Below are 13,789 nucleotides of genomic sequence, written 5' to 3'. Positions count from 1 at the left end.
TTTTAAAATAATCTTTATGGAACAAAAGGAACATTTATTGTGTAACTGGGAGTCTCGTGAGTGCAAACATCCGAAGATCATCAAAGGTAAGTGATTAATTTTATTGCTTTTCTGACTTTCGTGACCAATCTACTTTGCTGCTAGCTGTTTGTAATGTTTTGTCTGCTGAGAGAGATGTCCTAACATAAACGCTTGGATAGCTTTCGCCGAAAAGCTTTTTTGAAATCTGACACGCCAGGTGGATTAAGAACAAGCTAAGCTGTGTTTTGCTATATTGCACTTGTGATTTCATGAAAATTTTATATTTTTAGTAATTTAATTTGAATTTGGCGCTCTGCAATTCAGCGAATGTTGACGAAAATGATCCCGCTAACAGGATGGGTGCGCCAAGAAGTTAACCGAGTGTTCCCCGGTAGGCTGTCATTGTAAATAAGAATTTGTTCTTAACTGACTTGCATGGATAAATACAAATGGAACAGAAGATAGCACTATTTGGTAAAGGACCAAGTCCATATTATGGCAAGAACAGCTCAAATAGGTAAAGAGAAACAAGTCCATCATTACTTTAAGACATGAAGGTCAGTCAATATTTTCATATTTTCATATTCCAAATGTGTTATTTCATTGTTTTGTTGTCATTGCTATTATTCTACAATGTAAAAAAATTGTAAAAATGGGTACGTGTGTCCAAACTTTTGACTGGTGCTGTAAATATTTTAATTTAGTTTATTATTATTATTAGTTGTTCTATTTTTATATTGATTACTGCACTGTTGAGAAGAGCTTGTTAAGCATTTCACTGTACTTGTTGTGCATGTGACAATAAAACATGAACTTTAAGAAATTACAAAAGACATATCACTGTCCCCAGCAAACAAACTCTCTCTCTCGCTCTTTCTCTCTCTTTCTCTGTCCTTCCAGGTGAGCATGTTCTGGCCAGTGGTTCTGTTCAGCTGCCCAGGTTCACCTTGCTGGAGTCAGGCAGCCTGCTCATCTCCCCATCCCACATATCAGACGCTGGCACCTACACCTGCATGGCCAGCAACTCCCGGGGCATAGACGAGGCTGCTGCTGACCTTGTGGTGTGGGGTGAGTGTGAGCGTGTGGGGGGGACAACATGTGCCTTGATCCAGGGACAGCATTTGCCTTGATCCAAGGGCAACATGTAACTTGATCCAAGGACAACATGTGCCTTGATCCAGGGACAACATGTGCCTTGATCCAGGGACAACATGTGCCTTGATCCAGGGACAACATGTGACTTGATCCAGGGACAACATGTGACTTGATCCAGGGACAACATGTGACTTGATCCAGGGACAACATGTGACTTGATCCAGGGACAACGTGCCACTTGGAGAAATCAGAACGTGCAGCACGCACTGCATCCTTCTCTTTATAGTGTGTGTGTATAAGTGTGTGTTCATACACTCACTCTCTCTCCCTACAGCTCGCACCCGTATCAACACCCCCCCTCAGGACCAGAGTGTCATCAAAGGCACCAAGGCCACTGTGACCTGTGGAGTTACACACGACCCCAGTGTCACGGTCAGGTAGGAGAGCACACACACACCAAGCACTATGTGCACGCACGCATGCACGCACACACACAGTACACTTTTACACACACATACAGACACACTGTCAGGACTTCCGCCGAAGTCGCTTCCTCTCCTTGTTTAGGCTGCGTTTGGCGGTCGACGTCACCGGTCTTCTAGCCATCGCCGAGCCACTTTTCATTTTCCATTTGTTTTGTCTTGTTTTCCTGGACACCTGGTTTACATCTCATCATCATTACTATGTGTATTTAGCCCTCTGTTCTCTCCATGTCTGTGTGGGGTATTGTTCATTTGTCAAGGTTGGCACACTTCCGGCTGGTTTGCGACAGGTTTTGTTTTATGCCTGTGCTTTGTGGCAGCCGGTACTTTGTACTAAAGGTTTTGTACTTTGTGCTGCCTCACTTGTTCTTTGGGCATTTGTTTTGTGACGCAGTTGTGTTCTGTATTATGATTGCCTTAGTAAAGTGCTTTGTCCACTCATCTCTGCTCTCCTGCGCCTGACTTCCATGCACCAGCTACACCCACCACTTGACACACATTGCACCCACCCACAGACACACACACACAGTACACTTTTACACACACATACAGACACACTGCACGCACACAAAGCATCTTATGCACACACAAACACACACACTTTTCTCCAACCTTACATACAACAACACTCACTAACATTGCACAATATGACAAGGTCACAGGGGCAGGTCACGCCTGCTGTGCATGTCAAGAAGCAACCACTATGAGGTTGGAATGATACTGTGAAATTGGGATATGTATGATTTTGCCCATTTTGTGTAAGAGCTGTTTGAAAAGGCCACCTGAAATTTCAGTCTGTTTTCGGTGAATGGAGTTTTGGCAGTAAATTAGTTAATAGACCAATAAGATAGAGTTCCTAACCTCTCTGCCAATTACAGCTAGTTTTCAGTTTCCACCCTCACTCAGACCACTCCCAGACAGTCCAAGTAAAATTCTTGCTTGAGAAATTGCTATTTGATAGGAAGTAATTTTTGTTTAGTTTTGACCATTTTAGTTGAAAAGTACTTAATTGTTACCCAGAAATTATTTGATGTTTAGATAACAATGTCTGTATTGGACCTTTAAACTGTAGGTATGTGTGGGAGAAGGAGGGCTTGGTCATCAACGCCCAGTCTATCCCTCGTATCCGGCTGGACCCGGATGGTACCCTCCACATCTCCCAGACCTGGTCAGGTGACATCGGGACCTACACCTGTAGGGTTATGTCGGTAGGAGGCAACGACTCACGCAGCGCACACCTCCGAGTCAGGTAACACGATCGACATATCTCTCTCTCCCTCTTTATCATCCTCTTGTTTTCTCTGTCTCTCTTTCTTGTTCATCCTGTCTTGAACAAGATATACTGCTTGTTTTCTCTCTCTCTCTCTCGCTCTCTCTCTCTCTTTCTTGTTCATCTTGTCTTGAACAAGACATACTGCTTGTTTTCTCTCTCTCTCTCTCTCTCTCTCTCTCGCTCTCTCTCTCTTTCTTGTTCATCCTGTCTTGAACAAGATATACTGCTTGTTTTCTCTCTCGCTCTCTCGCTCTCTCTCTCTTGTTCATCCTGTCTTGAACAAGATATACTGCTTGTTTTCTCTCTCACTCTCTCGCCCTCTGTCTCTTTCTTGTTCATCCTGTCCTGAACAAGATATACTGCTTGTTTGCTCTCTCTCTCATCCTGTCTTTAACAAAAAATACTGCTTGTTTTTTTCTCTTCTCTCTCTCTCTCTCTCTCTCTCACTTCTTGCTCTGTCCACCTCTTCGTGGTCTTTTTATAATTATCTCTGTCTGCTGTTCTCTTAACACACACAGAAAAATACAATAAACATTTTCTAACTTTCTGACCTCCCGTTCTTTTGCCAGCCCTTACTCATTGTCTTCTTGTAGCTCAGCTCTCCAGTCCCACCTCTCCTGTCTCACCTCTCCTGCTGTCCTAGTTTCCTTTAATGATGGATTTTGAGTAAATCTTACCTCTAAGAATGTATTTTTAAAAACTCATCCAGTCAGTCATATCTCCTCTTTCTGTCTGCCCATCTGTCTGACAACCTCTCTGACTATCTGTCTACCCCCCCCCCCCCCCCACACACACACACACCACCACCCCTCAGACAGCTGCCCTATGCTCCAGAGAACCCTGCGGCCCTGCTAAGTTCCTCAGAAAAGAGGGCCATTAACCTGACCTGGGCCAAGCCCTTCGACGGGAACAGCCCCCTGCTTCGCTACATCCTGGAGGTCTCTGAGAACAGTGAGTGATCACAGGAGGACACAGGCAGATGGATAATGAGAAATAATAAACCACTGTTAGTAGGATAAATAGATTGAAGAGAAGGATTAGATCATCTGCACTATCTGCAGGTTTGATATGTGTCTGTTCTCTCTTCCTGTGCTAGACGCTCCCTGGGCTATCCTCCTGGCCAACATAGAGCCTGAGTCGACAGCATTGACCGTCAGTGGACTCATCCCAGCACGCTCCTACCAGTTCCGCCTGTGTGCCGTCAACGACGTGGGCAAGGGCCAGTTCAGCAAGGAGACTGACCGGTGAGAAAGAGAGCCCTCCCAGGATTCCTCTCTCCCCCTGCTGTGCAATGATAACAGCCTACTCAGTCTCCCAGTCAACCAGTGTGTGATCCCGTGCCAGTACACATTGTGTGTGTGTGTGTGTGTGTGTGTGTGTGTGTGTGTGTGTGTGTGTGTGTGTGTGTGTGTGTGTGTGTGTGTGTGTGTGTGTGTGTGTGTGTGTGTGTGTGTGTGTGTGTGTGTGTGTGTGTGTGTGTGTGTATTTTTATCTGATGAAGGATTAGTAATTGAGCCGATGCAGCCAGACACACACCACCACTTCACTCACTCAGAGGGGGCTTTGGGGGTGTCCTGGGAGATTGTTGAGATCAGGTTGGCTTCAATAGCCTGAGTCACTTCTCATAACGTAGTGTGCTCTGGCCAAAAGTAGTGCACTATGTAGTGAATAGGGGTTAATTTGGGACTCAATCCCTCCTCTTACACAGACTAGCTCGTCAAGCCAGCTCAAATGTGAGCAGTTGGTTCCCCAGCCATATCCAGCTGAGAGGAGAGCCATAGGGAGCTCACGTCTGACAGCGCAAGGGTTCACACTGAGCGCTTTGTGCTTCCGTTTGATCCTAAAGTGCCACAATTAATCTCAACTGCGCCTCGCTTTCTGAAAAGTCATATCTCTGTATGGGCCCTTTGGTTTTGAATTGATTGAATTGATTCAGCATCATCTGACTGGTCCGCTGTGGTCTTTGGTATTAGCCTACTGCCCCCTATCCCAAAGAAGTTATTAAACAAATCAAAATAGATTTTTATATTTAAGATTCTTCAAAGTAACCACCCTTTGCCTTGATGACAGCTTTGCACACTCTTGGCATTCTCTCAACCAGCTTCATGAGGTAGTCACCTGGAATGCATTTCAATTAAAAGATGAGCCTCTTTAAAAGTTCATTTGTGAAATTTCTTTCCTTGCGTTTGAGCCAATCAGATGTGTTGTGACAAGGTAGTGGTGGTATACAGAAGTTACCCCTATTTGGTAAAATACCAAGTCCATATTATGACAAGAACCGTTGAAATAAGCAAAGTGAAATGACAGCCCATCATTACTTTAAGACATGAAGGTCAGTCAATGCGAAAAATTTGAAAATTGAAAGTTTGTTCAAGTGCAGTCGCAAAGACCATCAAGCACTATGATGAAACTGGCTGGCCTAGCCAGTCTCCAGATCTCAACCCCATAGAAAATCTTTGGAGGGAGTTGAAAGTCCGTGTTGCCGAGCAACAGCCCCAAAACATCACTGCTCTAGAGGAGATCTGCATGGAGGAATGGGCCAAAATACACGCAACAGTGTGTGAAAACCTTGTGAAGACTTACAGAAGACTTACAGAAAACGTTTGACCTCTGTCATTGCCAACAAAGGGGATATAACAAAGTATTGACCAAATACTTATTTTCCACCATAATTTGCAAATAATTTGCAAATAAATTCATAAAAAATCCTACAATGTGATTTTCTGGATTTTGTTTTCTCATTTTATCTGTCATAGTTGAAGTGTACCTATGATGAAAATTACAGGCCTCTCTCATCTTTTTAAGTGGGAGAACTTGCACAATTGGTGGCTGACTAAATACTTTTTTTACTTGCACGTCGTGCGTGCATGACTGATTTCCAACTCTGACTCCCAGTACCAAAACTCAAAACGCTCCTTGTCGACAACACCAGGCTCTAGAGAATTGAAGCTGTAAAATAGGGAATAACAAAAAATCTGAAGACATTACAACCCTGCACAACATCAATGCAAGTTTAGATAAGAAGAACCTCATACAATGACAAATACCTGAAGTGCTGGTACTGCTTGATCTGTGGCAGCGGCCTGAAGTATGGAGTCAGGTGTGGTTGCCAGCCATAGCATTCCACCAGCACCGTACCATCCTACAGTCCAACCAGCTGTGAGATGTTGACCCGTCACAGTGCTGTCCTTTACAACACCAGCAATCTCAGACAAAGTGTTCCCTCTGGTCTTTCTGAAGCACTGCTTCATGAGACTGAAGCACCAGGCAAACTTGGTGTGGACTGTGATCAGGAAGTGAATGTCCAGATTGTGGTGGAGCTTGTGCATGCCGGAGCATAAACTTGTTCTTGTTTTGGCCACTGGAGTTATCACAATTCAGGTCCCCACGTGTTTTACCAACTCTGTAGTTGAAGAAGTGGTGCATGTAGTTGATGACTGCGCTGCTGCCTTTGCTTGCATGGGCCAGCTTTCTTTTTGATGACTGTGTAAATGGTGGATTAGAGTCAGGCGTTTGCTACTGATTGATGCTGAAAGACAAATTCCAGATACAATTATTTTAGCATTACTCTACAATAGATACATAATGGCATTCTGAGATATCACTACACACAGTTCATGCATGGAATGTTAGCTACTGTGGCTAGCCAGCAATCTAACATCAGTTGGCTAGCTAAGCAAGCTTTAAAGCCTAATGTTAGCTAGCCTTAAGGATCTGCCCCTTTTTTTCAATTTTCGCCTAAAATTACATACCCAAATCTAATTTCCTGTAACTGAAACACTTTAAAGTTTGTGGAAATGTGAAAGGAATGTAGGATAATATAACGCAAGTTAATACAAAGAAGGGAAAAAAAACATTATTTTGTATTTTTTTTGTATCATCATTTTAAAAATGCAAGATTAAAGGCCATAATGTATCATTCCAGCCCAGCTGCAATCTAGATTTTGGCCACTAGATGGCAGCAGTGTATGTGCAAAGTTTTAGACTGATCCAATGAACCATCGCATTTCTGTTAAAAATAATAACGTTTCATGTTCAAAACTTTGCACTCTCTTCAAACAATAGCATGGTGTTATTTCACTGCAATAGCTACTGTAAATTGGACAGTGCAGTTAGATTAACAATAATTTAAGCTTTCTGACAATATCATATATGTCTATGTCCTGGGAAAAAATGTTGGTACTTACAATCTCATGCATTAGCCTACGTTAGCTCAACCATCCAGTGGATCGGACACCTATCCCGAAGAAGATGACTAGCAATGTGAAATGGCATTCTGAGAAAACTAAACTAACTATACACACACTTTATACACATAAGTTAATGTTAGCTAGCAAGCCAGCCACCTAACCTCAGCTGACATTAGCTAGCTAACATCAAGCTGTAACTTGGGGTCTTTTGTTTAGACATGTCACGTTAACGTTAGCTAGCAAAAATATTAAATATAATCCCAATCCGTAACGTTACTAGCAATACAAACCGATTGTCATAGCAAGCTAAATAAATAACGTTATGTTCATTCTTAGTTAGCAAGCCAGCGATCGAACTCCAACTGGCTATCTAACAGCATGCTTAAGCTTGCAATGAAAACAACTTTCTGACAAAATTAGAATCTTATAATATCTGAATCTGTAGCTAGAGTCTTACCTGTATACATGGATGAAAGCTTCACATTAGGTTCATTGTTAGTTAGCAAACCAGCCATTGAACTCCAGCTGGCTACCTAACAGCAAGCTTTAGTTTGCAATGAAAACAACTTTCTGACAAAATTAGAAACGTATAATATCTGTAGCTAGATTCTTACATGGATGTATACATGGATGAAAGCTTCACGGCAGACTGCAACCCCTTTTATAAGACATCCTGTGTTTTGTCTGTTTATTTTGCACAGCTTTTTTGGTTGTGTTCCACTGATTTCAAAACGTGTTATTTTCAGAGTGAGAGAGAGTCAGCATTGCGTTGCACGATTGTGGTCCAGAAAGTAGTCCATCATCGTCGATAGCGCCGATAAGTTCAGAGCAGGAATGTTATTGAGAGCAGAAGCAACATATTTGCAGTTCTCCGTGGCTAAAGTTATATATTTCAAATAAACTGCAGTAAAAAGGACTATCTAGGCATTACGAGCAGCTCATTTTACACACACAAAATGCAACACCGCAGTCCAATCCAAACTCATCTCTCGGCGTGTCTCTAGCATCCAACATGTCCAGCCCAATGAGTGGGCTACTCATTGGGCAGGACATGTTGGATGCCAGAAAAGTTGCCATATCAAGCGGTAAAGCAGCCAGTCAAGATGTGGTCAATAGTGCAGCTGTAGGACTTTTTGAGGATCTGAGGATTTGAGCCTCCTGAAGGGGAAGCATTGTTGTGCCCTCTTCACGACTTTGTCGGTGTGTTTGGACCATGCTAGATCCTTAGTGATGTGGACAACTAGGAACTTGAAGCTCTTGACCCGCTCCCCGTCAGCCCTTATCAATGTGAAAGGGGATGTGCTCTCCCCTCCGTTTCCTGTAGTCCACGATCAGCACCTTTTGTATTGCTGATGTTGAGGGAGAAGTTGTTGTCCTGGCACCACACTGCCTGGTTTCTGACCTCCTCCCTATAGGTTTTCTCATCGTCATCAGTGATCAGGCCTACCACCGTCGTGTTGTCTGCAAGCTTAATGATGGTGTTGGAGTCATGTGCGGACATGCAATCATCTGTGAACAGGGAGTACAGAAGGGGACTAAGCACGCACCCCTGAGGGGCCCCCATGTTGAGGGTCTGTGTGGCTGATGTGTTATTGCCTGCCCTCATCACCTGGGGGCATCCCGTCAGGAAGTCCAGGATCCAGTTGCATAGAGAGGTGTTCAGTCCCAGGGTCCTTATCTTTGTGATGAGCTTGGAAGACACTTGAACGCCGAGCTTTAGTCAATGAACAGCATTCTCACGTAGGTGTTCATTTTGTCTAAGTGAGAAAGGGTAGTGTAGAGTACAATTCAAAGCATTTCATGGCTACAGATGTGAGTGCTATGGGGTGATAGTCATTTAGACAGTCAGGGAGAGGTTGAAAATGTCAGTGAAGACACTTGCCAGCTGGTCGGCTCATGCTCTGAGTTCGCTTCCTTGTAGTTCATCTGGCCTTGTGGCCCTGTGAATGTTAACCTGTTTAAAGGTCTTACACACATTGTCTGCATTGACGCTTTGCCTGTTTAATGGTTCGTCAGAAGGCATAGCCGAGTTTCTTATAAGAGTCTGGGTTAGTGTTCTTCTCCTTGAAAGTGGCAGTTCTAGCCCTTAGCTCAGTGCGGATGTTGCCTGTTGCCTTACCCTGTGGGTAAGGTTTATGACCCCCCCCCATAAATACCTTTCTCCCTTCCCTCTTTCTTGACTCTACAGAGGGACTCTTGAATAGCCTTTGTTAAACAGAGATTCTGGGAACATCAGAAGGTGGGGGGAAATTAAACATATTTTGGTAATCCAACCAGTTGAACATATGCGTTGGTACTTAATGAATATGATGTCAGTTCGGTTGTCATCTGAGACATTCTCTTTAATGATAGGATGACATAAACTCTACAATGGAAAGTCTACACATTATAGTTATCAGATTCACATGGAATTGTTTTGCAATTTAAATGTTTGAATATGAAACTATTTGGGAGGGGATGAAATGTGAATTTAGCTTCTAAAATGTGAGAGTTGGGGTTTCATGAGTGAATTAGGACCGATTCAGTGGCACGCCCTCCTCTCCCTTCCTTTATAAAGACTTGGCAACAATATAGCTTGCTGTTCCAGGTATATTAGTATGACAATCCGATGTCAGAAGGGTTCAGATAATAACTACAAAACGAAGCCAACCTCAGCGTGAGCTTTGGTTGCGAATGGTATAAACTTTGAACTCTTATTCACTACAGAAGTGATACCTCCTAGCCGTTGAGTTAGCAACAGCAGCTGCAAACGTGGGCTAGGAAAGAACAGACAGAGTATCCCGTCTACCATACAACGACATTACAACGACATTACAATTTACCACCAGATACATTCTTCCGAGGACAGGAAGATCTCTGTTGGCCAACACGACCAGCATCTACGACCAACCTACCGAAGCGCAGCTCAGAGTAAATATTTATTGCATTTTCCTTTTCCAAATGGGCGGTCATTTAGAATGCATAAGATTCTGTATTTACAATAGAGTAGCTGCCTACGGCCCGATAGAGACATCGCTTCTCCCTTTGTTCTTCAGTCCTCCCTCTCTTTCACTCAAACCCAGCCCCCTTTTCTTTGTGTAACCAGCTGTCATATCTGTTCCGTCCGCTAGGGACGTTTTCCTTTATGACATCATTTGAAAACAAGGTATGATTCATTCTGTGTATATGTAACTCTGTGTGATTAGTTAGGTATTTAGTAAATAAATAATTGAACCCAATTTTGTATGGCTGGTTCAACTTGTTAGCCAGGGTTCGTGAAGATTTTACAACTTTCAGATGAGACTGAAATAAGGTGACGATTAATATTGACTGCTATTGATATAAAATATTACTAGGTCTTTAAGAGTTTGTTCGGAAGATAACTGCTCAAGAAATATTATTTCGTGGTCCCCCGACTTTCTAGTTAATTACATTTACATGATTAGCTCAATCAGATCATATTAATTACAGAGAAAGGATTTTATAGAATAGCATGTCATATCACTTAATCCAGCATAGCCAAAGACACGACACCTGTAATCCATGGCTTCTTGTTGGGATATGTACTGTGTCACTGTCAGGACAACGTCATCGATGCACTTATTAATGAGGCCGGTGACTGTGGACTGTGGACTGTGAACATTGCCATGGAATAAGTCCTGGAACATATTCCAGTCTGTGCTAGCGAACAGTCCTGTAGTTTAGCATCCGCTTCATCAGATTACTTTCGTATTAAGCGCGTCACTGGTACTTCCTGTTAGAATGTTTGCTTGTAAGCAGGATTCAGGAGGATAGAGTTATGGTCAGATTTGCCAAATGGAGGAGGGCGAGGGAGAGCTTTGTATGTGTCTCTGTGTGTGGAGTAATGTGGATCTAGAGTTTCAGTATATTATCCATCTCCTTTTTCAGCCAAGTTTCAGAGAAACAAAGGATATCACAGTTCTTCAAGTCCCATTGATAAGGTAGTCTCGAATGGAGCTCGTCCAGTTTGTTCTCCAATTATTGTACATTCGCCAATAGAACAGAGGGTAGAGGCGGTTTATTTACTCGCCGCTATAGTTTCGTCAGGGTGCCCGCACGTCGCCCTCTATATTGCCGTCTCTTTCTCTTCCGAGTTTTGGGGATTAGGGCCTGGTCCGGGGTAAGCAGTATGTCCTGAGCTGCCGACCCATTGAAGTAGAAATCTTCATCCAAATCAAGGTTCGTGATCACTGCTCTGATGTCCAGAAGCTCCTTTAGGATATAAAAAACGACCGCGGAAACACTATGTAAAAAATATATATAATATGTTAAGATCAGCAAAGAAAAACACAAAAAAAATGGACGCTATACATTTCAGCGCCATTCTCATGACATTGTGTTGATTATTGAAAAGAGCAAGAGGTCATGAGACAGGTTATGGATGAGAAAGAAGTGACAGAGCCTGTCTACAGACAGAGCCTGTCAACACGTTGCATTGTCTTCTCTTCTGACAGAAAAACAAACAACGCTCTATCCTTCCAAACTTTCTCTGCTCTCTCTCCTCTCTGCAGTGTATCTCTACCAGAGGAACCTCCCAGTGCCCCTCCCCAGAATGTGATCGCCAGCGGCCGCACCAACCAGTCCATCATGATCCAGTGGCAGCCCCCACCAGAGAGCCACCAGAACGGGGTCCTCAGGGGCTACAGCGTCCGGTGAGAACCATGGGATAACAGGATTGGTTGGCTGCTATAACCCTCCCTGGTTCTCTGAATCAAGGATGAGAGTTGTTATGCTACATGGAAGCACATAATATAAGAGCTCATGTTCAAAATGAAGTAAAACCACTAGCTGAGAGAAAGAACAATTTTAGGAGTTGCTCTTGTAGCTCTGGCAGTTTATCAGTTTGCAGTAGTTTTGTAGCTGGTTGTGTCATGGTGTAGAATAAGTTGGCAGGCATTCTGTAGCTATTCCAATCACTCTGTCATCATCATTTGCTCACTCTGGCGAGTGCTGTAGACTACTGCTCTGTCTCCCTCTACTGTAGATAGGGTGTACTACAGTACCTGGCCTTAACACACTCTGGCACTGTGTCTCAGGGACCATGACACAAACACACAAGTGTTGAATGTCTTGTTCTCCAACTAAGAATCAGTTTTTGCTCAATTTTGTCACCCTGGATGGCCTTGTAGCTACAATCGTCTCAGACTAGACTGTAGTGTCTCTTCACCCTGGATGACTTTGTAGTTACAATCGTCTCAGACTAGACTGTACTGTCTCTTCTCAGGTATTGTCTAACTGGTTTCCCGGTGGATTACCAGAGTAAGAACATATCCAAACCAGACCGGAGTAACCTCTCCTCTCTCTCTACACCCTCTCTCTCTCTTATCCTTCCCTCCTTCCCTCCATTCTCTCACCCCTCTCCTCTCAGGTATCGTCTAACTGTTACGTTTTCCTCCGTCGAAAGAGAGTCGGACCAAAATGCAGCGTGGTTAATACGATACATGTTTAATGACGAATAAACACGACAATACAAAAACAACAAACGGAACATGAAAACCTATACAGACTATCTGGTGACAACTAACACAAAGACAGGAACAATCACTCACGAAACACTCAAAGAATATAGCTGCCTAAATATGGTTCCCAATCAGAGACAACGAGAATCCCCTGCCTCTGATTGAGAACCGCCTCAGGCAACCATAGACTTTGCTAGAACACCCCACTAAGCCACAATCCCAAAACCTACGGAAAAAAACATACATAAACACAACACAAAATAAACCCAACTTCAGACCCAGTACAGACAGAAGGCAGATCATTAATGTACAGGCTGAACAGGAGGGGCCCCAGTATTGACCCTTGGGGCACACACATCATAGCTACGAGTGGGCGACAGCTCATTGCTCACTCTGACACACTGAGTTCTGCCTTCAAGGTATGATTTCATCCATCTCAAGGCATCAGGGGAAAAGTTGAACTTGGACAATTTTGTGATGAGAATCTCATGGTTAACAGTATCAAAAGCCTTCCTTAGGTCCAGAAACACAGCCCCAACAGCACCCCCTTTGTCCATCTTGGACTTCACATTTTCCAGAAGAAAGCAGTTGGCCGTTTCTGTGGAGTGTTTCGCTCTGAAGCCAAACTGCATGCAGTGTAATGTGAAGGGGTTGTTGTTGAGGTGGGCAATCAGTTGTTCTGCTACACACTTTTCAACAACCTTTGACACCACAGGTAATATACTAATGGGCCTGTAGTTACTCAGGTTAGCAGGGTCTCCTGATTTAAAGATGGCCGTTATTATGGCCGACTTCCATACCCTTGGAAACACACCGAGACCAATAGATGTGTTGGTGACCTTAGTAAGGGGGCCAATGAGTGACTCTTTGTAGTTTTTAAGAAAGGTAGAGTCCATCCCAAACACATCTTTGGCTTTAGAGTTCTTTAGTGAGCTAATCACCTTGTTCACCTTTGACTCAGAAACCTCCCTTATGATGAAGACAGGTTGAGTGTCATTCACTAGCACTGAGCCCAAGAAACAAGTGGAGGGGTTCTGTGTCAGTACCCTGACAGAGTCAATAAAGTAGGAATTGAAGGCTATTGCTATTTCGACTGCATCCTGTGTTAGATTGTTATTCACCATGATTTCTAGTCTTTTTGCAGTGTTACTATGGTCTTTCCCTGTTAACTTTTTTAGATTCTCCCATATCAATTTAGAATTTCCCTTTGCTTCACCAATTATGTTAATAAATAAGTTTGCCTTGGCCTGTCTGATTTCTTTCATCACC

The 13,789-nt window shown here is 43.4% G+C and overlaps 1 protein-coding gene across 5 annotated transcripts in view; it reads left to right on the top strand.

The window, feature by feature from the left end:
* The window catches only part of LOC109898960 (protein sidekick-2), a 651,349-nt gene that overhangs the window by 550,664 nt on the left and 86,896 nt on the right, over positions 1-13,789 (top strand). For all 5 annotated transcript variants that reach the window (XM_031835235.1, XM_031835233.1, XM_031835236.1 and 2 more), the window contains exons 11-16: positions 922-1,089; positions 1,451-1,553; positions 2,671-2,847; positions 3,686-3,822; positions 3,968-4,115; positions 11,573-11,713. In XM_031835235.1, coding sequence (XP_031691095.1) covers positions 922-1,089; positions 1,451-1,553; positions 2,671-2,847; positions 3,686-3,822; positions 3,968-4,115; positions 11,573-11,713 — 874 coding nt within the window. The remainder of the gene's footprint in view (positions 1-921; positions 1,090-1,450; positions 1,554-2,670; positions 2,848-3,685; positions 3,823-3,967; positions 4,116-11,572; positions 11,714-13,789) is intronic.

The sequence above is a fragment of the Oncorhynchus kisutch genome, linkage group LG11, assembly GCF_002021735.2.
Source record: "Oncorhynchus kisutch isolate 150728-3 linkage group LG11, Okis_V2, whole genome shotgun sequence".
Taxonomy (NCBI): domain Eukaryota; kingdom Metazoa; phylum Chordata; class Actinopteri; order Salmoniformes; family Salmonidae; genus Oncorhynchus; species Oncorhynchus kisutch.
Note: the sequence above shows the minus strand (reverse complement) of the source record. Positions and strands in the feature narration are given on the sequence as shown.